The sequence below is a fragment of the Esox lucius genome, chromosome 12, assembly GCF_011004845.1.
Source record: "Esox lucius isolate fEsoLuc1 chromosome 12, fEsoLuc1.pri, whole genome shotgun sequence".
NCBI classification, from domain to species: Eukaryota; Metazoa; Chordata; class Actinopteri; order Esociformes; family Esocidae; genus Esox; species Esox lucius.
Window position 1 is genome coordinate 29,696,558 of NC_047580.1, and position 26,377 is coordinate 29,722,934.

The 26,377-nt window shown below is 46.9% G+C and overlaps 2 protein-coding genes and 1 long non-coding RNA gene across 5 annotated transcripts in view; 1 reads left to right on the forward strand and 2 right to left on the reverse strand.

Annotated features, from left to right (window-relative positions):
* Window positions 1–16,644, reverse strand: part of znf385a (zinc finger protein 385A) — a 102,711-nt gene extending 86,067 nt beyond the window's left edge. Inside the window, exons 1-2 of one of the 3 annotated variants that reach the window (XM_020051554.2) lie at window positions 16,506–16,644; window positions 15,390–15,532 (exon numbers count right to left, since the gene is read on the reverse strand). In XM_020051554.2, the coding sequence (XP_019907113.1) occupies window positions 15,390–15,402 (13 nt within the window). In that variant the 5' untranslated portion in view covers window positions 15,403–15,532; window positions 16,506–16,644. Of the gene's footprint in view, window positions 1–7,970; window positions 8,729–15,389; window positions 15,805–16,505 lie in introns of those variants that run through there. The other 2 variants (XM_020051553.3, XM_010875103.3) reach the window with 2 other exon arrangements.
* A 1,031-nt stretch (window positions 16,645–17,675) lies between these two features.
* On the reverse strand, window positions 17,676–19,386 carry LOC109616404. The gene is made up of 2 exons (XR_002197523.2): window positions 19,061–19,386; window positions 17,676–18,514 (listed from the first exon to the last, which is right to left on the reverse strand). It is a non-coding gene; the product is annotated as an uncharacterized LOC109616404 (long non-coding RNA).
* Window positions 19,387–19,936: 550 nt separating this feature from the next.
* birc5b (baculoviral IAP repeat containing 5b) lies at window positions 19,937–24,044 on the forward strand. Its single transcript, XM_010875102.3, has 4 exons — window positions 19,937–20,139; window positions 21,559–21,668; window positions 22,383–22,500; window positions 23,874–24,044. The coding sequence occupies exons 1-4, from the start codon at window positions 20,014–20,016 to the stop codon at window positions 23,979–23,981; spliced, it is 462 nt and encodes a 153-aa protein (XP_010873404.1). The 5' UTR covers window positions 19,937–20,013; the 3' UTR covers window positions 23,982–24,044.
* The last annotated feature ends 2,333 nt before the right edge of the window (window positions 24,045–26,377 follow it).

Consider the following 26,377-nt stretch of genomic DNA (forward strand, 5'->3'; position numbering starts at 1 on the left):
CGAGACTCATCAGACCAGGCAACATTCTTCCAGTCTTCAACTGTCCAATTTTGGTGAGCTCATGCAAATTGTAGCCTCTTTTTCCTATTTGTAGTGGAGATGAGTGGTACCCGGTGGGGTCTTCTGCTGTTGTAGCCCATCCGCCTCAAGGTTGTGCGTGTTGTGGCTTCACAAATGCTTTGCTGCATACCTCGGTTGTAACGAGTGGTTATTTCAGTCAAAGTTGCTCTTCTATCAGCTTGAATCAGTCGGCCCATTCTCCTCTGACCTCTGGCATCAACAAGGCATTTTCGCCCACAGGACTGCCGCATACTGGATGTTTTTTCCTTTTCACACCATCCTTTGTAAACCCTAGAAATGGTTGTGCGTGAAGATCCCAGTAACTGAGGAGATTGTGAAATACTCAGAATGGCCCGTCTGGCACCAACAACCATGCCACGCTCAAAATTGCTTAAATCACCTTTCTTTCCAATTCTGACATTCAGTTTGGAGTTCAGGAGATTGTCTTGACCAGGACCACACCCCTAAATGCATTGAAGCAACTGCCATGTGATTGGTTGATTAGATAATTGCATAAATGAGAAATTGAGCAGGTGTTCCTAATAATCCTTTAGGTGAGTGTATACACACACACATACAGAATCTCACAAAAGTGAGTACACCCCTCACATTTTTGTAAATACTTGAGTATATGTTTTCATGTGATAACACTGAAGAAATGACACTGTGCTACAATATAAAGTAATGAGTGTACAGCTTGTATAACAGTGTACATTTGCTGTCCCCTCAAAATAACACAACACACAGCCATTAATGTCTAAACCGCTGGCAACAAAAGTGAGTACACCCCTAAGTGAAAATGTCCAACTTAACTCTCTTGGGCATGGAGTTCACCAGAGCTTCACAGGTTGCCACTGGAGTCCTCTTCCACTCCCCCATGACGACATCACAGAGCTGGTGGATGATAGAGACCTTGCGCTCCTCCACCTTCCGTTTAAGGATGCCCCACAGATGCTCAATAGGGTTTAGGTCTGGAGACATGCTTGGCCAGTCCATCACCTTTACCCTCAGCTTCTTTAGCAAGGCAGTGGTCATCTTGCAGGTGAGTTCGGGGTTGTTATCATGTTGGAATACTGCCCTTCGGCCCAGTCTCCGAAGGGAGGGGATCGTGCTCTGCTTCAGTATGTCACAATACATGTTAGCATTCATGGTTCCCTCAATGAACTGTAGCTCCTCAGTGCCAGCAGCACTCATGCAGCCCCAGACCATGACACTCCCACCACCATGCTTGACTGTAGGCAAGACACACTTGTCTTTGTACTCCTCACCTGGTTGCAGCCACACACGCTTGACATCATCTGAACCAAAGTGGGGCATCATTTTAATCAGGAGAATGTCCTCTTTTTAATAAAATATGGCTTGCGCCATTCAATTACTTCAAACGCTAGACTAGAAATAGTCAGAAAAGGCGATTTTTTTATATACTTCCACATAACGCAGGTTTAAGCACAATTAATACCATATAGGACCAGATGCTTACTTCCTATGCCAGTTGTTATTTTTCAGTTTTGTTGTGAAATGAGGTTACAGTAGTAAAATAAAAGAGGAGACCTGTTTTGGTGCTTTTTTGAGGCTATGGAATTTTAAGCTTCATTCAGGTTAGAAGAGGCTGAACGAAGGTTTGTTTCAATTCACTTGCTCTGGGAACGCGCTAGTGTTCCAGCTCAGCCAGCGTTCTTTTGCCGTTTTTGAGGCTAGGGTGAATTTGTATGCGTTCTATTGTCCTGCCTAATACTACACTAAAAAGGAACACGTCACTAACTAGCTTAGCCGATAGCCGGCCGGCACACCACAGTAAACTACTTACCCTCGTAGTTGTGCAGATAACTCGATACGTAGAGTTTGAATCCCTTGTTCCGCTTGCTTGTTGGAGCAGGGGACCAGGCATCAACAATTCAATGGACATCACTAACGCTTATTTTAGGCAGGTCTTGGAGACACCTACTAAAAACTGAAATTCTGGGCGACGCGGGTGATCGTCTTAAGTAAACCGGAAAATGATATGCCGACATCTGATATGCTGACAGCCTATTTGATGCAGTGTGCGGCGTATGGTCTGAGCACTGACAGGCTGACCCCCACCACTTCAACATCTGCAGCAATGCTGGCAGCACTCATACGTCTATTTCCCAAAGACAACCTCTGGATATGACGCTGAGCATGTGCACTCAACTTCTTTGGTCAACCATGGTGAGGCCTGTTCTGAGTGCAACCTGTCCTGTTAAACCGCTGTATGGTCTTGGCCACTGTGCTGCAGCTCAGTTTCAGGGTCTTGGCAATCTTCTTATAGCCTAGGCCATCTTTATATAGAGCAACAATTCTTTTTTTCAGATCCTCAGAGAGTTCTTTGCTTTGAGGTGCCATGTTGAACTTCCAGTGACCAGTATGAGGGAGTGTGAGAGCGATAACACCAAATTTAACACACCTGCTCCCCATTCACACCTGAGACCTTGTAAGACTAACAAATCAAGTGACACCGGGGAGGGAAAATGGCTAATTGGGCCCAATCTGGACATTTTCACTTAGGGGTCTACTCACTTTTGTTGCCAGCGGTTTAGACATTAATGGCTGTCGCATCGCATCGCATCATCTTCCGCTTATCCGGGGCCGGGTCGCGGGGGCAGCAGTCTAAGCAGGGATGCCCAGACTTCCCTCTCCCCAGACACTTCCTCCAGCTCTTCTGGGGGGACACCGAGGCGTTCCCAGGCCAGCCGGGAGACATAGTCCCTCCAGCGTGTCCTAGGTCTTCCCCGGGGTCTCTTCCCGGTGGGACGGGACCGGAACACCTTCCCAGGAAGGCGTTGCGGAGGCATCCGAAACAGATGCCCAAGCCACCTCAGCTGACCCCTCTCGATGTGGAGGAGCAGCGGCTCTACTCTGAGCTCCTCCCGGGTGACCGAGCTTCTCACCCTATCTCTAAGGGATCGCCCAGCCACCCTGCGGAGAAAGCTCATTTCGGCCGCCTGTATCCGGGATCTTGTCCTTTCGGTCATGACCCAAAGCTCATGACCATAGGTGAGAGTAGGAACGTAGATTGACCGGTAAATCGAGAGCTTCGCCTTGCGGCTCAGCTCTTTCTTCACCACGACAGACCGATACATCGACCGCATTACTGCAGAAGCTGCACCGATCCGTCTGTCAATCTCCCGTTCCATCCTTCCCTCACTCGTGAACAGGACCCCTAGATACTTAAACTCCTCCACTTGAGGTAGGCACTCTCCACCAACCTGAAGTGGGCAAGCCACCCTTTTCCGACTGAGGACCATGGCCTCGGATTTGGAGGTACTGATTTTCATCCCCACCGCTTCACACTCGGCTGCAAACCGTCCAAGTGCATGCTGAAGGTCCTGGCTTGAAGGGGCCAACACGACAACATCATCCGCAAAGAGCAGAGACGAAATCGTGTGGTCCCCAAACCTGACACCCTCCGGCCCCTGGCTGCGCCTAGAAATTCTGTCCATAAAAATTACGAACAGAACCGGTGACAAAGGGCAGCCCTGCCGGAGTCCAACATGCACAGGGAACAAGTCTGACTTACTGCCGGCAATGCGGACCAAGCTCCTGCTTCGGTAGTACAGGGACCTGACAGCCCTTAGCAAAGGACCCAGGACCCCATATTCCCGAAGCACTCTCCACAGGATGCCGCGAGGGACACAGTCGAATGCCTTCTCCAAATCCACAAAACACATGTGGACTGGTTGGGCAAACTCCCATGAACCCTCCATCACCCCGTAGAGGGTATAGAGTTGGTCCAGTGTTCCACGGCCTGGACGAAAACCACACTGTTCCTCCTGAATCCGAGGTTCTACTATCGGCCGTATTCTCCTCTCCAGAACCCTGGCATAGACTTTCCCGGGGAGGCTGAGAAGTGTGATCCCCCTATAGTTGGAACACACCCTCCGGTCCCCCTTCTTATAAAGAGGGACCACCACCCCGGTCTGCCATCCCAGAGGCACTGTCCCCAACTGCCACGCGATGTTGCACAGGCGTGTCAACCAAGACAGCCCCACAACATCCAGAGACTTGAGGTACTCAGGGCGGATCTCATCCACCCCCGGTGCCTTGCCACCGAGGAGTTTCTTAACCACCTCGGTGACTTCAGCCCGGGTGATGGACGAGTCCACCTCTGAGCCCTCATCCTCTGCTTCCTCAATGGAAGACGTGACGGCGGGATTGAGGAGATCCTCGAAGTACTCCTTCCACCGCCCGACGACATCCCCAGTTGAGGTCAACAGCTGCCCACCTCTACTGTAAACAGCGTTGGTAGGGCACTGTTTCCCTCTCCTGAGGCGCCGGATGGTTTGCCAGAATCTCTTCGAGGCCAGCCGATAGTCCTTCTCCATGGCCTCACCGAACTCCTCCCAGGCCCGAGTTTTTGCCTCCACAACCACCCGGGCTGCAGTCCGCTTGGCCTGTCGGTACCCGTCAGCTGCCTCTGGAGTCCCACAAGCCAACCAGGCCTGATAGGACTCCTTCTTCAGCTTGACAGCATCCCTTACTTCCGGTGTCCACCACCGGGTTCGGGGATTGCCGCCTCGACAGGCACCGGAGACCTTACGGCCACAGCTCCGAGCGGCCGCTTCGACAATGGCGGTGGAGAACATGGTCCACTCGGACTCAATATCTCCAACCTCCCTCGGGATCCAGTCAAAGCTCTGCCGGAGGTGGGAGTTAAAGATCTCTCTGACAGGAGACTCGGCCAGACGTTCCCAGCAGACCCTTACAGTACGCTTGGGCCTGCCGAGTCTGTCCAGCTTCCTCCCCCGCCATCGGATCCAACTCACAACCAGGTGGTGATCAGTTGACAGCTCCGCCCCTCTCTTCACCCGAGTGTCCAAGACATGTGGCCGCAAGTCAGATGAAACGACAACAAAGTCGATCATCGACCTGCGGCCTAGGGTGTCCTGGTGCCACGTGCACTGATGGACACCCTTATGCTTGAACATGGTGTTCGTTATGGACAAACTGTGACTAGCACAGAAGTCCAATAACTGAACACCGCTCGGGTTCAGATCAGGGGGGCCGTTCCTCCCAATCACGCCCCTCCAGGTGTCACTGTCGTTGCCCACGTGGGCGTTGAAGTCCCCCAGTAGAACGATAGAGTCCCCAGTCAGAGCACTTTCCAGCACCCCTCCCAGAGACTCCAAGAAGGTCGGGTACTCTGCACTGCCGTTCGGCCCGTAGGCACAAACAACAGTGAGAGACCTATCCCCGACCCGTAGGCGCAGGGAAACGACCCTCTCGTTCACCGGGGTAAACTCCAACACATGGCGGCAGAGCTGGGGAGCTATAAGCAAACCCACACCAGCCCGCCGCCTCTCACCATGGGCAACTCCAGAGTGGTGAAGAGTCCATCCTCTCTCAAGGAGTGTGGTTCCAGAGCCCAAGCCGTGCGTAGAGGTGATCCCGACTACCTCTAGTCGGAACCTCTCAACCTCACGCACCATCTCAGGCTCCTTCCCCGCCAGCGAGGTGACATTCCACGTCCCTAGAGCTAGTTTCCGTGTCCGGGGATCGGGTTGTCTAGGCCCCCGCCTTCGACTGCCACCCGATCCTCTCTGCACCGGCCCCTTATGGTCCCTCCTGTGGGTGGTGAGCCCACGGGAGGGCGGCCCCATGTCGCTCGTTCGGGCTGGGCCCGGCCGGGCCCCATGGTGAAAGGCCCGGCCACCAGGCGCTCGCGAACGAGCCCCAACCCCGGGCCTGGCTCCAGGGTGGGGCCCCGGCTGCGCCATGCCGGGCGACGTCACAGGACACAAATTATTTATCATCATTAAGGGGTTTTTGAACCCATTAATGGCTGTGTGTTGAGTTATTTTGAGGGGACAGAAAATGTACACTGCTATACAAGCTGTACACTCACTACTTTACATTGTAGCAAAGTGTCATTTCTTCAGTGTTGTCACATGAAAAGATATAGTCAAATATTTACAAAAATATGAGGGGTGTTGCTCACTTTTGTGAGATACTGTATATGCCATGAGCAAATTCTGTCATTCTATTGCACCAATGGTCAAAAATGTTGGCAACTACTCGACTGAGTGACAGAGTGTGGTCTATCTGGCAGTTTTCTAGACGAGCATTGTTTTGATGCTCAAAGCTGATGGGCGCGCGTTGTTACGGGGACGGCCATGCTTTGTTAAGAACATATGTCACCTGTGCGCATCCATTCAATTTCACCACTTGCTTAACTATTATCCGCACCCCCTGATCAAAATAACTTCCCACAGCCATGTCAATATTACACTTGAATGGCTATTACAATTAATAAATATTGATGAATTTCCACTTTGGGGCAATTTCTCTGACCTCAGACCTCGTGCATCATTATCTATTGTCTCAACATCATTCAACTGGGCCTTAAATGGTCCACATATACAGGCAAGCAAGCCTACACACAGAGAGAGAGAGAGAGTGAGAGAGAGAGAGCGTGTATCTGCTTGTCCGACCATTTAAATACTCTGAAGTCAATCAGTCTCTGTCACTATTCTCTGTTTGCTTTAATCAGAGCGCACTAACCACAGAACAGCTCTAACACACGCACAGAAACACACACACACACTTTTCTAGGTACCCTAATGTTTTTCCTCCCAAAATCAAACTTTCTCCAACCCCTAACACTCCAAAATCAAAACCTAACCCTAATTCCTAAACCTAAACCTTAATGCCTAACCTTAACCCTAACCCCAAATAATTTAGAATCTTTAAACCTAACCTTAATCCCAAGCCTAAAAAGTCATTTGTAAAAGTGATGACTGGCAAAATCTCCTGGTCATGACTTTCCCTGGGTTACTATCCTTGTGAGGACACACTTCAGACAACATAACTCCATAATCTTTCCTGTCTCCTTAAAAAGCAAGCCTGGCGGGAGCGCAGGAGGAGAGAGGGGAGCACAGGAGGAGCGGGGAGCACAGGAGCGTTAGCTGATCTTTGAATCAGTCCAGGCATGCGTTAAACAATGTGGCCTCTCCTGAGCTGGAGTGGGTGCGCGCACACACAGACACACACGCACGCACGCACACACACACAGCACAACTTAAAAACTGAAACACCTTGTGCAGTCTTTACACCACACAAAAAATCCCCGCAACACGCACACACAAACACACACACCGGCAGGGGGCTGTAGCATGGTGACTTACAGCGTTGCAGTAGCGGAGCGGCAGTCTCTGTGCAGCAGTAGTCTGGCCAGACACACAGAGACTGGAGGAAGGCTGCTCTGTTCCCTGCACCCATGTGAGGACTATGAGACCGGAATACTAAACCAGATCCTGCTGTGGTTTATTCTAGGTGGCATGTTTGCTACAGTTGCATTGGCATGCCTCCTGGTGTGTCTGGCGTCAGAAACGTGTATGGCATGGCACTGCCTCATTTACACACATATTAGTATTATGTCGAGAAAATGCACCGGGCAGAACGGCCGAGTTGATCAGTTTGCGAACCCCACACCGCCATGGGGGACTGTCAAAACGTGTTTTACACCCAACAACCTTCACATGTAACCTTCACGTGTTTCTCCGACAACTGTCCGCGTGGACGAGGTGCAGAGCGCGTACCCGCATTCCGCGCCGGAGGTTGCTGTCCGCAGCGTCTCTCACCTCAACCACTGTCGGCAGGATAGGCGGGAGAGCACTGAAGCGTGGTCTCGTCATGTGACCAAACAGATCTTAATGATATGCTGCCAACGCAACACACTCTGACCTCCCCTCTCATCCGTCTGACATGGCTAATGTATGGTTAGGATGAGTACAAGTAAGTCATTTTCCAGAGGCTGCATTTTTGCAGGAGTTCAATAGGAGATTAAAAGATTGTTAGAGACAAAGTCGATTCGAAGCATTATCCTGTTCTGGTGGCTGCCTGACCATCTATCAAAAGCATCTTACCAAAATGAACAGAAATAAAACACTCACCCAAAATCATCCTCTGACTTCTCCTTCTGACTGCTCCTCTCCTTTAAAAGTGCCTCCTCGTTTCACCCAGTCTCTCCTTTTCTCCAAGGGGACAATGGCTCCAAATCCCCCCCCCCTTTTTTTTTCTTACTCTCTCAGCGCTCTTCTGTACTCTCTCCCTCTCTCTCTCTCTCTCTCTCTCTCTCTCTCTCTCTCCCTCTCTCTCTCTGTCTCCCCCTAAAAGAGGCGGGCAAGTCAGAGAAGCGTTAGAACTACATATGAGTGCAGCTTGCTGTTGTCGCTGTTTCTGTCCATGCTGCCTCTCTCTCTCTCTCTTTGCCTTCCGCCCTCACCAGGTGACTGGCCGTGTGGAGGAGGAGGAACCCGGCTGCAGTTGTGCTGTCTGCCTGTCTGCCTGTCTGCCTGTCTGCCTGTCTCAGGTAAGCTTAGGGACAGTCTGGCGAGGTGGGGGGGAGGGTTTGTGGGTCGGGCAATGGGGTATCAGAGGGAGGGGGAGCCCAAAGTCTAACTGGCCAATCACAGACTGAGAAGGAGCTGCCGTGGCTGGATTTAGATCTTTTCCAGAGGATGTAATGTCTCCAACACAAACCGAACAGCAGACCAGCAATTTCGGCTCACCGGGAAGATTTCTAAAATGCAAATGCCTTTGATTCACTGTCAAGCTGGAGTCAGTTTCACCATCATGCACACTGTCTCTTCCTGTGTTTCTCCCTCCCCCTGTCTCTCCCACTCTCTCCCCCTGTGTCTCTATCTCTCTCTGTCTCGATGTATCGCCTGCTCCCCCTCTCTTTCTGCTTCTTGTTTTTGGAATTGGGAATAACCTAAAGGCACCTTATATGTCTGTGCTGACTGAGCTCTGATTGGTGGCAACCTCGACCAATGGGAGTGTCGGCAGGCACTTGTCATCATGCAGAGTGTAAGTCATGAAGGAGACAGCGCTGGACTAATAATGTCTGTGTTCTCCCGCCCTCACACTTCTCTCCTCACCCCTCGGTCCGGTCAAACGGACAGGGTGTTTGTTCGGCTTGCGTCCGCTGCTTTCTGTCATCTTTCATAAGCCCCCCCCCCCCCTCGTCCCTCTGCTTTTTGACTCCATGTGACCATGGACTTGAGATAGGATTAAGTGTTTTCTTTTTTTCCCCTGTTTTCCCATCCTCCTCTCACCCTCGGACCTGTCTCACCCTCTGACCCATCTGAGCAAGGTTACGCGTTCTGTCCCTCGTTTTGATTGCCCCGCAAAGGACAGGATTTGGATGGAGGTAAGGAGGGAGGGAGGGTTAGGACGGGAATAAGAGATGGAACAGAAAGAGACAGAGCGGAGGAAGCAGGAGGAGGGGCAGAGATTAGACTAAATGCAAACTGACAGAAGGATGAAGAGACAGAGTGACAGAGGAGAAGCGAAGATGTGGAGGAAAGAAGCAGAGACACAGAGAGAGACAGACAGACTGTTCAGTTGAGCTCCAGCCTGCAGTCAATGATGATGCAGTAGTTAACAGCAGAGATGAGAAACATGCTCCCCGTGCACATAACCAAACCACCACCGTGTCACTGCGTAACAGGGTGTCAGGCGAAGCAGCCCTGGCTGAGATCGCTCCTTTACTCAACAGCAGCCCTGAAAGAGCCACATGTCAAGGGCAGCGAGGGAGAGAGCGAGGTCATTTGCGGAGCAAAGATTCCCCGACACCACTGAGAAGCATATAGGCGGCTAAAAGAAAGGCTTAACAAAACTGTCAAGGACGGATCCCCTTGGGGACAGAGCACACGGTGGCAAGTACCCAGGCACACAGGGAAACACGTGGCCCCAGGCTAGCTAGAGGATCACCGCAGCCCGTGTGTATTACGGCTTTCTGAGGGACCCTCTCCATGTCTCCCTGTTTCACCCCTCTGCTTCACCCCCTCTGCTCCACCCCTTCTTTTCTTCTCCCACTCCATCTTCCCCCACCTCCTCGCTCGCTTCCTCTTCGTGTTGCGGGAGCTCTATTCCCTACTCCCTCGCATTTCCTCTCCCTCTCTCCTTGTCTCAGGCTGGAGCTGTGTGTCTGTGTGTGTGTGCGCGCGTGTGCGTGCGTGTGAGTCAGTGGGTGATGGAGTGAATACTAAAGAGTCTGCTTGATGCTTTGAATACCTCACTGCTGCGCTACACAGCAAAAACACACACAGCAGCAACACACCCGGATTTGTACATAAACACGGCGATTAAGAGCCACACGTTTGACACACGCACTGCGCAGACTCTGCCCCAAGGCAAACACTCACCCTCAACAGCATCTGTAACATATGACTAACATATAGTGTATATAAATATCCCAAGGAAACGCCAACACCACGTAGAATGTACAGCCTACCGCAGTGAGGTCAAGAGTCCAGAACGCAAACATCCAGAATGCAATAGTAAGGACATACTCAGACAATTATCGGAGTAGCAACAAAAACATCAGAAGGGGGCTCTGTTTGAGTCAAACGGCTATGTGAAAGTACTGCGCGGGAAAATACCCCAAAAGTTTGAATTTGGGTCATGGGGACACGTGGGCGGATTGGAGATGGAATTTCATGCCAGCTACTACGGGTGGACATGTTAGGGGCCCGGGGGACAAGGGGCCAGGTCAGACTCAATAAGTCAATCACATTTTATTTATAAAGCCGTTTTCTACATCAGCAGTTGTCTGAAACTCCCTAATAGGGGAGTTAGGCATGACCAGGTTGGGCCTGAGCCGCCAGTCTGGCAAACAGCTGGTACCACCACGAGGTCCCTCTGTGTGACCGTCCCTCACCGGGGTTCCCAGGACATCGGCTACCCAGATCCCTAAACGGTGCACTCCTCCACACCAGATCCCAGTTGGCCGAGGTCTAAGAGAAGTGCACCGTGAAGAGAACAGGGTGCTGTTGGTGACACTGGCTCCATCAGCAGAGGAGGGGCGGGATAACGTTTCCTCATTAGTACTTGAGGTATCAATAATTCAACCCCAGGTCTTGTTGGGCTCAATGGTCCGAACGCTAATGTGCTGTCGGGGCCACGGGGGCCACTGTGTGTGTGTGTGTGTGTGTGTGGGCGGGTGCGTGTACGCCGGGCCAAGAGCACAGCTTTAATGGATGTCATGATGAGAGGGTGAAATAAGAGTATGGGGATCCTGTGTCCCCTCACCCACCGAGGCGTCCAGGGGAGGAGGGCGGGGTGGGGGGGGGCGGGGGACGGGGGGGGTTGAGGGGCACAGCCCTGATAGGTGAGAGTCTGCACTTCCATTCATAGCTCCAAGAGGAACGGACCGGTGGATGAAATACGGTGAAAGGAAACAGCCGGTTTCACCTCGTCATTTGTTATTCTTTGGTTTGAATGGGAGATGTTCTACACTCTCTTGGGGTTAACTCAGCAGATAATAGCCTTAAGGAAAACATAATTCAACACAATACAGTATTCATTCCTGTGCTGAACTGAAACAACCACATAATCATGGAACTCGAATAAGAAGTTTAAATCTCTCAAAGGGATCATTTGGAAAGCTCTTCATCGAGTTTCATTGAGTCAAACTTTAAAGGGAGTCGGAATTTAGAGTTTGCAAGCTCCTGCGTAATTCCACACTTTGTCCAAAGCAAGTTTACATTTTCTCACAAAAGTGACTCATAACTTTGTTCATACTGGATGGTTTCCAACATTCAAATGGTATCTAAGAGTTAGTCTGTCTCTGGGGGAAAAAAACATGATCTATCCCTTTAAGAGCTCTGTTACACAGATCAAAACCTCTCTAAACGTCGATAAAAGTCAAAGGGTGGACTGGGGTGGTCTAGCAGTTTAGGCTACTGCCTGCAAAACACTGCTCAACTGTCAGCCCCTCAACCCTTTCCCTCCTCCTTTCCCCACCATTACTCACCAAAATCCATACACGTAAAAGCAAATAAAAACACTGATATCACAAGGTTCATTGGAAGTACTAATACAATAAAAAAAAGTTATCTTGTGGAGTTCAGTAAAGTGTTTCCTTCCCGTTTCAGCTATCATAACAACATAGAGACTCGCCACTGGTTTGAAGAACAACCTCTACATTTTCTTCAAACTCAAACACAAATGTCATCCACAGGACTCGAAAGTGGTTTATCGACAAAATCAGGAACTCTCCCTTTAAGCTGACAGTTTGTAACCTGCAGACATTAGGCTGAGTCGCCGCATCGCCGTAAACTACAATTCCTTGTAACGAGTTCTACATTTGGTCCACTGCCTTAAAATGCAAAGAATAACATGCGAGTCACGATCACGTGCACCCTCAGCCAGCATTTACAGAAGGAAGGCTGCAGTAATTACCCAAATTGATCTAATTTTGGGGGTGTTTATTACTCCGACAGGACTGGGTCCAAAAGTATTTGTATTCTTTCAACTGCTAAAGCCAAAGTAAAAGTACCGAAAGGGCGAACCCCATTTGCCGACGCGCTCCAAGCAAGCAATTGGAATTTGAAGGTGAAGCAATCCTATCTGGATCTAGGTCTGGTTATGTGATTGTCAGTTATGGACAGCTAGGTAATCTGAGGCGGATGTCCTGGGAGTGATAAAGTCACGTGGGGTTGTGTGAGCCCTCTAATCCGCTGTAGCCTCTGTCACCAGCTGGAGGGATCTATGGTGAGAGAGACACACACAGAGGCACGTCCGACTAACTCTGACCCCATACCTGAGTATAGCCTCCAGTACAGACGCCCATGGACCTTGTCCCATCCTTCCACAGCTGTGTTAGGGTTAACCACCTGTGGTGTCCCTGCCTCAATGGGCCTCAATGTGCCTCCAAGGCAGTTAACCGATATATCAGTCACAGACCTAGACAGAGCAGCTAAAGCAGTAGTGGTGAATGGGCCTAGCCACTGGGAACTTAAGCAGCCGCAAACTTTAAACCCCAAGAAGAAAACAGCTAGGTTTACAAAGCAACACTTAAGGTATAAGTCAACCAGAGAGATGGGACCCTAATCTACAGCAACTCTAACATAGATTTAAAAGATGATCTGATTAATGTATTAGGATGCTGCCCATCGACATGAAGACAGATCCTCCATTATTTTAGTCTCTGCAAGTGGCCTGCCAATATAGACGAGTTGTTATGGCAATCAGCTCCCCCTAGCGGTAGGACACAGTCAATGCAGCATGAACTTGTTTCTCAGGGTGAGTACGATTGAGAACACATTCCCGGTTGAGGCACCAACCTGGGGTCAGTTTGGGTTTAACTGCCTTGCTCTGGGACAGCACCATCTTGCCATCTTGGGGCGATTCAACCTAGCTACTGGTCAGGGGCTCTAACCACTGGGATAATCTGTCTCGCCTGATATTTTACCAGACCAAAGGGAAACTTTAGGGAATGCCAGGAATAGATATTTGTAATTCCTCTTCATGTCAGAGAGGCACGTTGTTCCCGATCGGTGGCGGTGCCATATTAAACCACCCATTTAGAGGTGTAACGGAAACAACAATCATCACTTTCTCTCCTGATCACTAACTTCATTTCATACTGCCCCTCAAATATCGTGTCAAAACATAAACATTTTGAAAAAACACAAACGCTTTTCAGTAACTGTTGGCTCCCTCTAACAGAAAGGCATTTCTTTTAATGCATTTCATCTGAACGTATGACCATTTGTCATGCCAGAGGTTTCTGATGGCACTGTGGTGTTGAATTTTGTAAATGTTGAGACTACTCACTAAAGACGGAGGTTATCTCCCCACTGGTAACATTGCAGCTAGAGGATGGGACCTTAACCCCGCCCCCCACATCCCAGATCTTGAAAACCACAATTCAACCACATCGTTGTACCTCAGAACCATAACCGAACCACAACACTGTAACTGGGGACCACAACACTGCACCTGATAACAAAAACAGAACCACAACCCTTTTTGAGAACCACAACAGAACCACAACAATGTACCTGGGAACAACAACAGAACCACAGCATGATAAATGAGGACCACAGCACAACAGAACCACAAAACTGTACCTGCATTCTTTTACCCCTCCACAGGGAGCCATCCCCCTTTTTAAACTAGCTCATCTGATTTAAGCCTGAGAGTAATTTACTCTGCCCAGGTGGCCTAACAATGCCTGGGTAGATGTTTTATGTTTCAGCTAACCACAACTCTATGAACTAAGACAAAGCATAACTCCATGAAGCTTGAACATGTTTTGTGCTAAGGTTTGCATACCAGATAAGACATGAGTGAATGATATTGGGTTGTGAATTGTATCGATTGTAAAGATGGGGGTGTCTTATTATATATATATATGGCTACAGAAAGCACTTCTCCATGAAGCCAGGGAGCTGATGACCTCGCTGCTTTGACTGCTTTGTTTTTTCTTTTATTACGTACTTGATTTGTAACCTTATTTAGATCAGTGATACAATGTTAAGTTCTCCTGTGTGTGTACACATAGTAACAATTAATATAATGCATAACATTTGGAGTGCTATTAATGAATCAATTCCTATTCTTTGCTTATGTAATGTTTCACAAGGTCAGAATAAATGCGAGTGAGTGCGTGATTCTGTGCTCGAGGCCATGTGTAAAAGTCACAGGGCCGTGTGAGAGAATAACGGTCAACATCAACATTCTCTGTCTCCGTGGAACAGGGTGTGTCCCCTGGGCGCCTTGCCCTCCCACACGTCCCACTAAACTGGCTCGTCCCCCTCAACCACGTCTCACTACAGGAACCACCCAACCACCAGCCCTCCCCAATACCGTCCAAACACAGTACTCTGACCACTGCCAGATGCTAAAAACAAACACACATACCTCAGGGAAAGGCCCACGAGTGCATTTTAAAATAACTGTCATTTTCTGCAATTAACTTTTTTCGGTGGAACTCTTTGGATTCCATTTCACAACCTTGTGGAGACATTCCAGGGGTTAAAATAAGGAAAGCCAGGCGGGTAATATGTCTCTTGAAGGGTCAACGGTTAGCTGAAGGCCTCTGCAGTGACAAGTTCTCACTGATGCTGTCACATGGTAAACATTACAAGTCATATGTATTTACATAAACATCCATGTTGCAGCACACTCCTGCACACACACGCACACACAGACATATACACACACACACAGACACACACACATACACAAACACACACACACACACAACAATCTAGACATTTTTTTCAAGGGTCCCAATGTTTTTGACCACAACTGTAGACCTTGTCTTCCAATGGGTTTTGAAACAGACAAGGACATATACAACTGAGATCCTCCCCCGGGTTGTCAGACCAACTTTATTTGGGAAATATGTGAAAACCTCTGAAGACTGCTGACAGGAATAGACCTGGGCTGTATGTATCACTGGTCAAATGGGAATAATACCCCCATTTTCTGAACGTATACTTTAATATTATACCTTTGATTAAAGCCCCACAACATGTTGGCCTCAATACATAATTAACAGATTAACCCAATCTTACCTGAAGCCCACATTGGAAGCTCTCTCTCTTTCCTTCACCACGTCTGAGTCTTTCCCTTTTGCTGAGTGACACCAACACAGTTCAGTCACAGCTCAACGGGTCGACGCCGCCACTAGAATGCAACTATTTCCTGCGTGAAATCCCTTCAGGCACAGAAACAGTTCAGTAGTTTAAGATATGTCAGCGCTGGCCACCGGATTTAAACGATAAAAAAAAAAGAAAAAAAAAAGAGTATGCAAGTAGAATAAATATCGCCACACTTCCAAGAGTCAACGAAGAGAGATGGATGCAAAACAAGTACTACCTCCCTACAGAATAGAGGCGCAGTGGGACTTGTGGAGAAGAGACCACAAACATATCTTCTCTTTCAAAACCCTTTTTTCCTCCTCTTTCCCTCACCTCCAGCCTTTTTCGCTCCATCCCTCTCCTCGCCCCTCGCCTCCCCCCCTCGTCTCTCTCTCACCCCGGTGGCAAAATGAAACGAGTGCGACAGATTCCCGCAGTTAATCGCACCCGGACCATAATATGTAAGGACAACTGTGTTAAGAAAGGGAGGAGGGAAGGAGGCAAGAGGGGGAGAGGGGAGTCAAGTGTCAGTGAAGGCATGAGGAGCAATGGAGAGGAACCGTGTGCTTCGCGGAGAGAAATGTTAATCTGCGGTATGTTGATAGTCTATGAATAATCTGGGGGTTGACAATGTGTCACCCAGCCTTGTGAAGGAGCCAGACAAGGCCAGGATAGCCTGGTCCTAGATCAGTCTGTGTTCTCTTGTCAACTTGTGTCTGTGTGTTTGTCACAGTGCGGGCTAGAAAACAGCACTATAGCCAGGAAACAAAGCGGTGAGGTTGTCCGAAACTCCATAGAAGGGGAGCCAGTGTGATGTGCTTTAGGAAATGTTTCGTCACACAAGATGGCACCCAACCCAACCAGCAGAGAGCCCGTAAAATGAAAATATCAAAAGCCATAAAATCTACATCAACCAGCTAATATTGCTGTTGGACCTCTTCACGAACAATAACTGGAGTAAAAAATTATTATATCCTACAGAGAGTCATGCTACACGCAACATTTAAAAAAAATTCATAACTTCTGTCAAACTATTCACCCATTACTCACCCTAAACGTTTAACCACAGCCCCGTCGCTGCTCACAATGATTTACAGAGCCATCAACATCCCTTTTAGCTGTGCCCCATAACGAATAGTTAAATGAATGCACATTATCACCGGTCTTTTACTCCTGGACCCAGGATATCGTCCTGGATGAGAAGGGCAGAGGGGGGAGACAGTTCAAAGCAGTAAGCACATTTCACCAGCCGAGGGGGGGGGGGGGGGTTGGGTTACCGTAGGGACACGGGGGCGACGACTTTCTCTAGCTCTCGGTAATAAACAGGTTGGTTAAGTCCACAACACACGGTGTTAAAGTCGCGTGCCATTTCCCAGACACATATCACCAACACCATTAAACTGACTAGGAAGATAGTACACATCTTGTGTCGCGGCTCTGAGCAGGAGGGCAACCTACACCGTTACATTGGCTTGAATACTGAAGTTGACTGAAGTGTATTTTATAATACGCCTCTATGAAAAGTGAAGTTTCACTCAATCAAGTGTATTTTTATTTATTTTTTAAGAAAAAGCCCTTTTCTAATCAGTCACAAAAGGGCTTATATCAAAAATACCCTTGAAAAGTAACAAACTAGCAAGGAGCCGTGCTGGTAGGGTGCTCTTTTTGCTGTGAGTACATGAGACCCGGTCCCACACAAGAGGGTGAGCAGCACAGTATCCCGGTGGAGAAAGGAGAGCCCGTCACGCAGAGACAGCAAGGTGGTTTGTCAAACCAAACCATTGCCTTGGTGTTCAGATTCACGCCCCTGGGCCAGACTACACTTAATCCTGCTACACTAACGACTTCAAACCGAGTCTGCCTCTAACATGAATTGGCAGATCATTCCAGATAAATGTAGCTCTGCTAACTGAGAGGGCCCTGCCAGTTAAACAGTTCCAGAGTCAGTAATGAGGCCTTTGTCTTTGGACCATGCCGTACATATAGGTACGTACGGCAGGACCAGTTTAGAAAGATAATATGGAGGCAGTCCGTGTTCAGCTTTGTAGGTTTACACTAAACCTGTTAAATCAGCCCAAGCCTTAAGAGGCAGCCAGTGTAGAGAGGTTAGCACTGGAATAATATGATCTCATTGGTCAAAACATTTAAAATGTTGGTTTTTTTTATATGGGTGAGCTATTTTGCATGTTTCTGTGATTAAACATGTCCGGTTGGGTGTAAAAATGCAATGAAATATTTGTTTATATGTTTGTCAAGAGAGATCAGGATCTAGAGAAAAGGTCCCGTAATGTTTGGGTTGACATGGAGACTGGACAACCCTTGAAAGTCATTGTCAGCAGATCTCTTTGTGCCGTGACCAAGACCTAGCATACATTTTCTCTTTAACCCAAGTTTATAAGAAAAGTTCTAAAGAAAATCCACTCCCTTGTCTGAAACATGGAAGTTAAGGGCCTTTGCCATGATTCATTGAAATATACAGTTGATGGTCATCGGCATTACAATGAAAATGTACAGAAATTACATTTAAAAAAAGCAGCACATCTGATGAAAACAGACACATTTGAGTCAGGGACCTCTTCCAAAAGAATGTGGCGATCAGTGGTACTGAAGACAGCACTAAGGTCAACCAGGTGAAGCCAGGTGCAGCAGAAAAGTCACTGCCTTGCAGTTTGCAGCAGCAATGCTCTTCCAGGTTTGAAGCCTGCTTGAGAATTAGCCCAGGGGTCCTGCAGACGAGCCTGTAATCACCCAGCACCGTCGGGTTGAGAGGGCTAGTAATCAAACGTTTCTTCCGTGCCTCCTCACTCTCTGGCTACTCCTTGTGGCAGCTTGGATATCTGCGAGTTCAGTGGAGGTAGAAGGCCAGGAGAGTGTGTTCCCTCCGGCGCGTAAGAATCCCTGTCTAAACGTCCTGGCTGAGCGTAATAAGAACCGGAGTGGTCTCTGCAGAGCGGTATCGGATGTGCTTCAGAGGACACATGAACGCATCGTGACATCTGCAGAGAGCTGCATGCGCTGGAGCGAGGCCTTGATCACAAATTGGAAACTGGGGGGAAAACCTGTGTAACAGTAAAAAAGAAAAAAAGAAATGAATCATGATGCCCTTTACCTTACACCACTAAAAACCAGGAGTCAGGTTCAGCCAGTAAATCAGACAAAGGGGAATGAACATAATCAATACTGATGTTCTTTTCATAAGATTGATCATACACAAGTATTCCTGATCTTTTTGGGGGCATTTATTTCTAGCTTTACTTCCTTCAGTGTTAAATATCATACAAAAACTATTTTTGAGGGACGGCCATATCTTCAACTGACTAAAGAGTTGGTGTATACCTAAATGCATTCAGGGTAAAATGACGAAAATATGTGAAAGGTGTATGGTAGTACACTCTAGGTGTGTTTTGACAGTAAAATCTGAAATGCATCATGAGTGGATTTGTATATTGAGCAGTCAGCATTGGTGCATGTTTGGCTGTGGTGCAAAAGGACCATCAAAACATTTGAGTAACCTACTCCGTTACAGCCAATCAAAACATTTGATAAAGTTCCTAAAGGGCAAAAACGCTTTGGTTTTGCTTCTATCTATTCTCTTTCACACTCACCTGGATTTTCCAAATCACACCAAACAAAACTCCTACAGCTTTCCGATTAGCACAACCATCCAGTGCCATAGCCCTTCACTAGACACTTGCTTCCACCTGCATGATTTCCCTTGTGTATCATCCAGCTTGTACTCTTACTAAATACCATGCAATTTTGGTCATGTTATTCTAGGTTCACTGTAAATATTCTCAGATGAAAGTACCTTAAAACTTAAGAATATATTGAAGCTACCATCACTTTTCCAATGTTTTAACAGCTTGACTGAGACAACTAATTAGATGTATTTAATCAGATCAGCTCCGAAAACAGCTTAGTGGTTCTCAAACCTCACCTCTGTGATCCCCATGTATGGGATGTATTCCAGAGCTAGCACACCTGATTCAACTTGCCCCTAATCATCAAGCCCCTTGAATAGATTCATCCGGTGAGCTAGTTCAGGGTTGCAATAAACATCTGTTTGTCTCAGTGAGATGTTGGAGATAGGCTTGTTATTAGTTAATGTGGAAATATCTAATGTGATTGGTCAAAATACAAATTTGTGGGGAAAAGACCAAAAGGATCAAGCAGGGAATCAGGAAGGATCAGCCAGTAATGATTGAAGTCCCACACAGTTGATTACATTTAATTGTGTCTGACTTCAATGGCGATGTCCATAGTAACCACTTCTATAGAAGAATATCTAGATGCGTTCAACTGTCAAACATACTCAAAGGTTGCAGATAGAAATGCTATAAATAGACATAACGTGACGTCTTACAGAACATGCCAGTGAAGCTTGTTTGATCTATATGTCGTATACCTATGTGAACATTCCAAAACATTCCACCCTGCTGAACGCACCCTTAAATGTATTTGCCTAAATAAAAGCAGCTTAAACCGGAATTAGCATGTCTTTATTAGCCTGCTCTGTGTTTGTTTTCAGCCTAACGAAATAACAGACCTGTTAGCATTCATGGATGTTCCGAATGAAATGAGCCTTCGGTTTCACTCCTACAGTGACATGTACATCTATGACAAGCGACTCCAGAGCTTTGCTGACTGGCCTTTTCGTGAAGAATGTCAATGTACCCCTGAAATGGTAAGTGGAAAAGACCACCAATTACAATATCACGTTGACACAACTGTGTTTATGTTCACAAGACCCAGTACTTTTAAAGTCTGACCTGGAGAGAAGGTCAGTTATGTAAGTGCCGGAGTACTCGATCCTGTCCATGAAGAGCTACCGTGTTGTAGGTTGTCCCTCCAACCCAACTTGGGCACACCTAATTCTAACATTGAGCAGGATGAAAAGCTAAGTCAAGTTGGTCATAACAGCGGTTGGAGAGGACCTACTTCGCAGATAGCTCTTCGCAGATAGAATTGAGCTGGGTTGTTGGAACTGAATGTCTGGGATAAACTGTTCCATCTACCAGGAGCAAAAGAATGGTGTTTGTTTTAGGGCAGGATAATGACTACTCTCTGAATACTCCAAATAACACCCTGACCTCCAGAGAAACCTGGGTTTGACATTTTGATTGTGAGGAGCCTGTTGAATCAAGACCATAACTCTGAATTGTAGGCTTTGTCTCTTGCAATTCTGTCTCACACACAGAACTGCTCAGGACCTAGTAACCTTCCAGAGCTCCTGTTAAGCTCCCATATTTGCTGTAACCGGCTTATAGGCCCTAGAACTACTCCCCCGTGGGAGTTGGAGATGATACTATTTTACTGGTGGGGTTTATTTAATTTGTTACCGTTACATTACATATAATCACTGCCATTGCCTTTGAGCCAAGCTCCTCCCAGCTGTCCAGGGTATGGATGAATGTTGTCCTCTGTGACAGTGTGTGGTGATTTACTGCTAAACAGGTGCTAGATTTTGTTTCATTTTGTCTGGTGCATCTTTTTTTCTTCAGCCCTTCCCTGACCCCTCCCCACATTAGCAGTGATTGATGGTGTGTTGACAGTTCCCTGGACGCTCCAACATAACTCATACTGTGTAGACCCCTTCCATGTCACTTAACCCACTAACACCCAGACTAAATGCTTGAATACCACCGTCCGTAGCAGGCTGACCATGTTCCTCGCCTGAAAAACAACCTTTCCACTTTTGTAGAACAGCCCAACATAAAGGCCTCATGGCCTTAGTACTACCTTTTTTTTTATCATCCTCAATATATCCTTAACTGCAACCAGTACTAAAACTACTAGAATGATATACTACAACTAGAATGACCAGTTGTACTTGATTGGTTAAGGTCTCCTATAGGTTTACTGGCTGTGCCATTAACCTTGCATCTCTTACAGCCAGACGAAATCATCCTTTTGGATCCATCAGGCCTTTTTTTTCCTCAGTCAAGAGTCTTTCTGGACCAAGAAAAACCCCTTTGGTGTTTAGCCCTGTTACCCTGCCTGAAATGCACAATAATAGATCATAATGCATATGCAAGGCAGCATTTGCCCCCTAGCGAGTGTCTTGACAGTGTGTAGGTTGAACATGTTTCTGGTCTCTCTACAGATGGCCAAGACTGGGTTTGTCCACTGCCCTAGTGAGAACGAACCTGATGTGGCTTGTTGTTTCTTCTGCCTCAGAGAGCTGGAGGGCTGGGAGCCAGAGGACAACCCCTGGTAAGCTTGATCCATCCACTAGGCCAGTGTTTCCCAATCCTGGTCCTCGGGTCCCAAAGGGGTGCATATTTTTACCCAAGCACCTGATTAAAATGTTGCCCTATCACTTACACACTTGAGTGATGTAATCAACCTTTCACGAAGTCTTTAATTTGGATCAGGTGTGTGAGTGCTTGAGCAAAAACAAAAACAAAGACAAAGACTTTCCTCTTGTTTGGCCTTGAATGGTAGATTGCATTCCTCCCTACTCAGAGGTCTCATGCTTCAGGTTATGGCTGTATTGCCAAGTCACAAGTTGTCTTGAACTGAATAATCACTAACGTAAGATCTGGAATATGTTTGGGGTCCATACATGTTCAAAGAGAACCAGGACCCGAACTGTTACGTAGAGCACTACTCTCTTTGCACGGTTCATTAACAAGACTATAGACACAATGTCTCCCTAGAAATTTGAAAGCTGCTCAACCCTGCTAACTCACGAGTCATGACAAAACCACCAGTAGTCCTGTACAGTTTGTTGCTGGTAGTTATCCGATGAACCTGATTTCATGACTGCTCTACGCCACCATTTGTTTATAGTATCATGAGAGATCCCATTGGATACATTTTTCATTAGAAATTGCAGATTTTGCATTTCCTTTTCTAATAAGCAGCAAAGTCTTTGAGGACATGAGCCTTTAATGACTACAATGGCTTTGTGCTGTTTTCTTGCAGGTCTGAGCATATCAAACGCTCTCCTAACTGTGGCTTCCTGGCCATGAAGAAAGATTTTTGTGAGCTGACTGTGGCTGAGTTCTATCATTTAGAGCAGCAGAGACTATGTATCTACATTGTAAGTCACCAACCATATTCTGCATGTTTATTTAAAACAGTTTCCAATTTAAGAAATGTATTTGATGCCTATGGAAAATGTCTTTGATCTTCTTTAACAAGAATATTCCCTATTTTTCTCCCTGTTCAAAAAATGAGGGGAACACACCATCAGTATAACACCAAGTCAATTAAACTTCAGGGATATCAATCTGTCCAGTCAGGAACCTGCAGCCCATTCAGTTTGCACAGGCAGTCTGGCTCCTCCAGGAGGGCGCATCATATGTGCCATCGCATGGTTTGTTGTCTCCCAGTACAGTCTCAAATTTAGATCTGCTCCTTTGTGCAAGGAAGAACAGGAGGAGCACTGCTAGAGCCCTACAAAATGACCTCCAGCGGGCTACTGGTGTGCATGTTGCTGACCAAATTGTCAGAAACAGACTCCATGAGAGAGAGGAGGGCCCGATGTCCTCTAGTGCAGTGGTTCCCAGCTCCGGTCCTCAAGAACCCCCAACAGCACACATTTTTGTTGTAGCCCTGGACAAGCACACCCAATTCAACTCAGTGAGAGCCTGATAATTAGTTGACAAGTTGAATCAGCTGTGCTTGGCTGGGGCTACAATGAATGTGTACTGTTGGGGTTACTTGAGGACCGTAGTTGGGAACCACTGCTCTAGTGGGACCTGTGCTCACAACCGAGCACTGTGCAGGTTGATTGGCATTCGCCAAAGAACACCTGAATTGGCAGCTCCGCCATGGGTGCCCTGTTCTCTTCACAGATGAGAGCAGGGTCACACTGAGCACGTGACCGATGTGAATGATTCTTGAAATGTTGTGTTGAATGTTATGCTGCCTGCAACATCATCCAACATGACCGGTTTGGCGGTGGGTCAGGGATGGTCTGGCGAGGCGCATACTTTGAGGGTCACAGACCTCCACGTGCTAGACAACGGCACCCTGACTGCTGTTAGGAACCGTGATGAAATCCTCCGACCCATCGTCAAACTGCTGCAGTGGCCCCTGGGTTCCTCCTGGTGCAGGACAATGGCGGGCCTCATGTGGCCAGAGTGTGTAGGCAGTTCCTGGATGACGAAGGCATTGATGCCATTGACTGGCCCTCACGTTGCCCCAGACCTGAATCCAATTAAGAACCTCTGGGACGTTATGTATCGACGCATCTGACACCACCATGTTCTCAACGAATTACACAATGTAGAGTAAAGATGGTTAACTGTTGTTCAGGGACAAAGACCTGACATAGAACATCACTAGTCAGATGCCCCAAAACCAAATGCTTAGATTAACACTTCAGAGTTGAGTTATTTGCATTTCCTACTGTAGGACTACCCTATGCATTACCTGGAGTTTATACAGCATGTCTGTCTTGTTTTATAGAGGAAGACGATCAACCTGAAGATGGCCAAATTTGTAGAAAATGTGGCGTCTACACGGGAATACGTGCAAACACTCTTTGGCTCAATGCCTGTAATTAGGCCGGAATGACGGCCTATTTTATCTTTCATTGTGTAACTGTGAATTAATAAAGGGTTTCTATTTTGTGCAATATCTTTTTTTTTGGTTCTTTGTGGTTTAGTTCATTTGTTGTGCCATATTGCCTCTTACCACAAGATGGCACCATAACACCAGAGCTGTAACCCAGTTTTCCAGGTGCCATAGTGCCAGTTCTGCACTGCGTATTCATAAAAGATCTGTCTGCTGATCCAGGATCTGTTTTACTTTTAGGAGCATAACACTGAAGATTTTATATATACATATGGTGGAAATTAACCTAGATCAGCACAGAGACCCTTTCCTCAACTTCTCTTCACAGGGGCATTCGTGATCGAAAAAGAAGCCGGTCCCACAGAATAACAATACGGTTTATCTTATTTCATTTCTCTAAGTACTTCCCTTTGGATATTCCTGAGTGTGCTCCCGCCACAGTTTTCTTCTCGCCACCTCTTTTCAAACCGTGACCCTGGACAGATGGCTGCAAGCCCCTCCCTCGCAATACCAACTGTTGCCCTGATAGCATCTGTCACGTATAGGGGTATGCTTAGCGAAGAGAGGTGTATCTCGCTGGGGTGCAATGAGCCACAGAACAGGGTGCAGAGGGACACCGGGGTACTCCAGAAGTACAAACTGAGGGAGGCGGGAGGCTAGGGTAACGGTTGGAGTTATAGCTGGTTTGGCAGTTGGTTGTCATGGCACTGTTGCTGTGCGTCTGTCAGGAAGTGTTCAATCGCCGTCCCAGTGCAGGGAATGGGACATGTATCGTAAGCTTTTGTAATTTGCTTGTTGTGTTGCTCTGACAAAGTTTGTGTGTTGGGGGACGGGGTGGCATTAGAGATGTAATCCCATGTCCTTCTGCCTTCCATTTTAGTGAATTAATCATGTTTAATGCAACACAGCCACTGAGCTCGGATCATCTGCTTAATGTTTCTTCATCCACTTGCTATTGACACATTCTCTTCAAAGAAGGGAGGATATCTGTAACGTTAAAACGAATTAATGTTGATAAATGTCATATGTTATACCTAATGGACTGTTCTCTCGGCCTAATGATGGACAAATCTGGCTTTTCCCAAACTATATATTACAGTACCTTCCCTCCTTGGTAAAGACATGTAAACATTTTGACTAGGTGTTTTTATGTTACGTTATTGTTTCTAGGCTTATAAGATCACACACTCAAAATGAATACTCCAACATTTAATTGATCACATCTATTAAGTATATATTTTCAAGCTAATTTGAGTCAGTACTACTGAAGAGGTCACATACTGTTATTATGGCCACATGAAATTAAACATAAGGCCGTTACTCATCTTCTGTATTGTGGCAATTACTAAGACGTTGCAATAAAGTAGATCTGTGATAAACCTGCCTAGAAAAGGACACGTTCATTTGACACTTAGTCACAGCATGGAAGCTGGTTTGAGAGGTGAATGGTTTGCTTTCACCTCAACCCTGACTGGACCTGGATTCTGTAGTCGGATGAGTCAAGGCAGTTCTTGAGGTGGGTTTGAGTTAAAACAACGGATGGTCACGCATGACATAACCCAATCCCCAATGGGATGTATGGTGGCGTGCATGAATGTTTCTGGGTCTTTTGTGAGGCAAAAGGCCCTGGGAACCTTGTAAGGATACATCATGGTTTCCAGTAACAAGAGAGCAGGGTCTGTGTGCTTCTGCCAGATGGCTAAAACCGGGTTGTCATTGGATCTTTCAGCAGGATAATGATCCAAAGCATTTCCACAGATCCGCAAAAAAATGGCTCACAGACCAAAGAATCCGGATTTTGCAATGTCCATCCCCTGACCTAAACCCATTGAAAACATGTGGGGTGAGCTAAAGAGCAGAGTCCTCAAGTGAGGACGAACATAAACAATCTGGAGATACTATGAGTGAAAAGTAAAATATTGGGGAGTGTGCACAACGTACTAAAGGCAGAGGTGCCAACAACAGTGAAACGTTTTGTGAGAATGTTTAGATCTTAAGAATTCCCTTTTTCTCTAAACAATTATACTTCAAATTATGGTTATACTTGACTGTATAATCAAACTGATACACAACAATGCCCTTTCTCCTTGTCAATAATTTTTCAGGGGGTATTTCTGTATATCCAAACAAATTGTATATTTAATTATTTGGTTGTCAATGCAACCTAATATGAAAATGTTTTGCTTTGAAAACTGAAGACATTTCTATACCACATTTGCAATCCAGAAGAAATAATCAATTTACTTGTGAAAGTTAACAAATAACTGTAATGTACCATACCAGTCAAAACTTTGGACGCACCTACTCAGTTAAGAGTACATCTTTATTTTTACAATTTTCCCCATTGTAGAATAATAGATGTTATCAAAACTACGAAATAACACAAGAAAACAAAA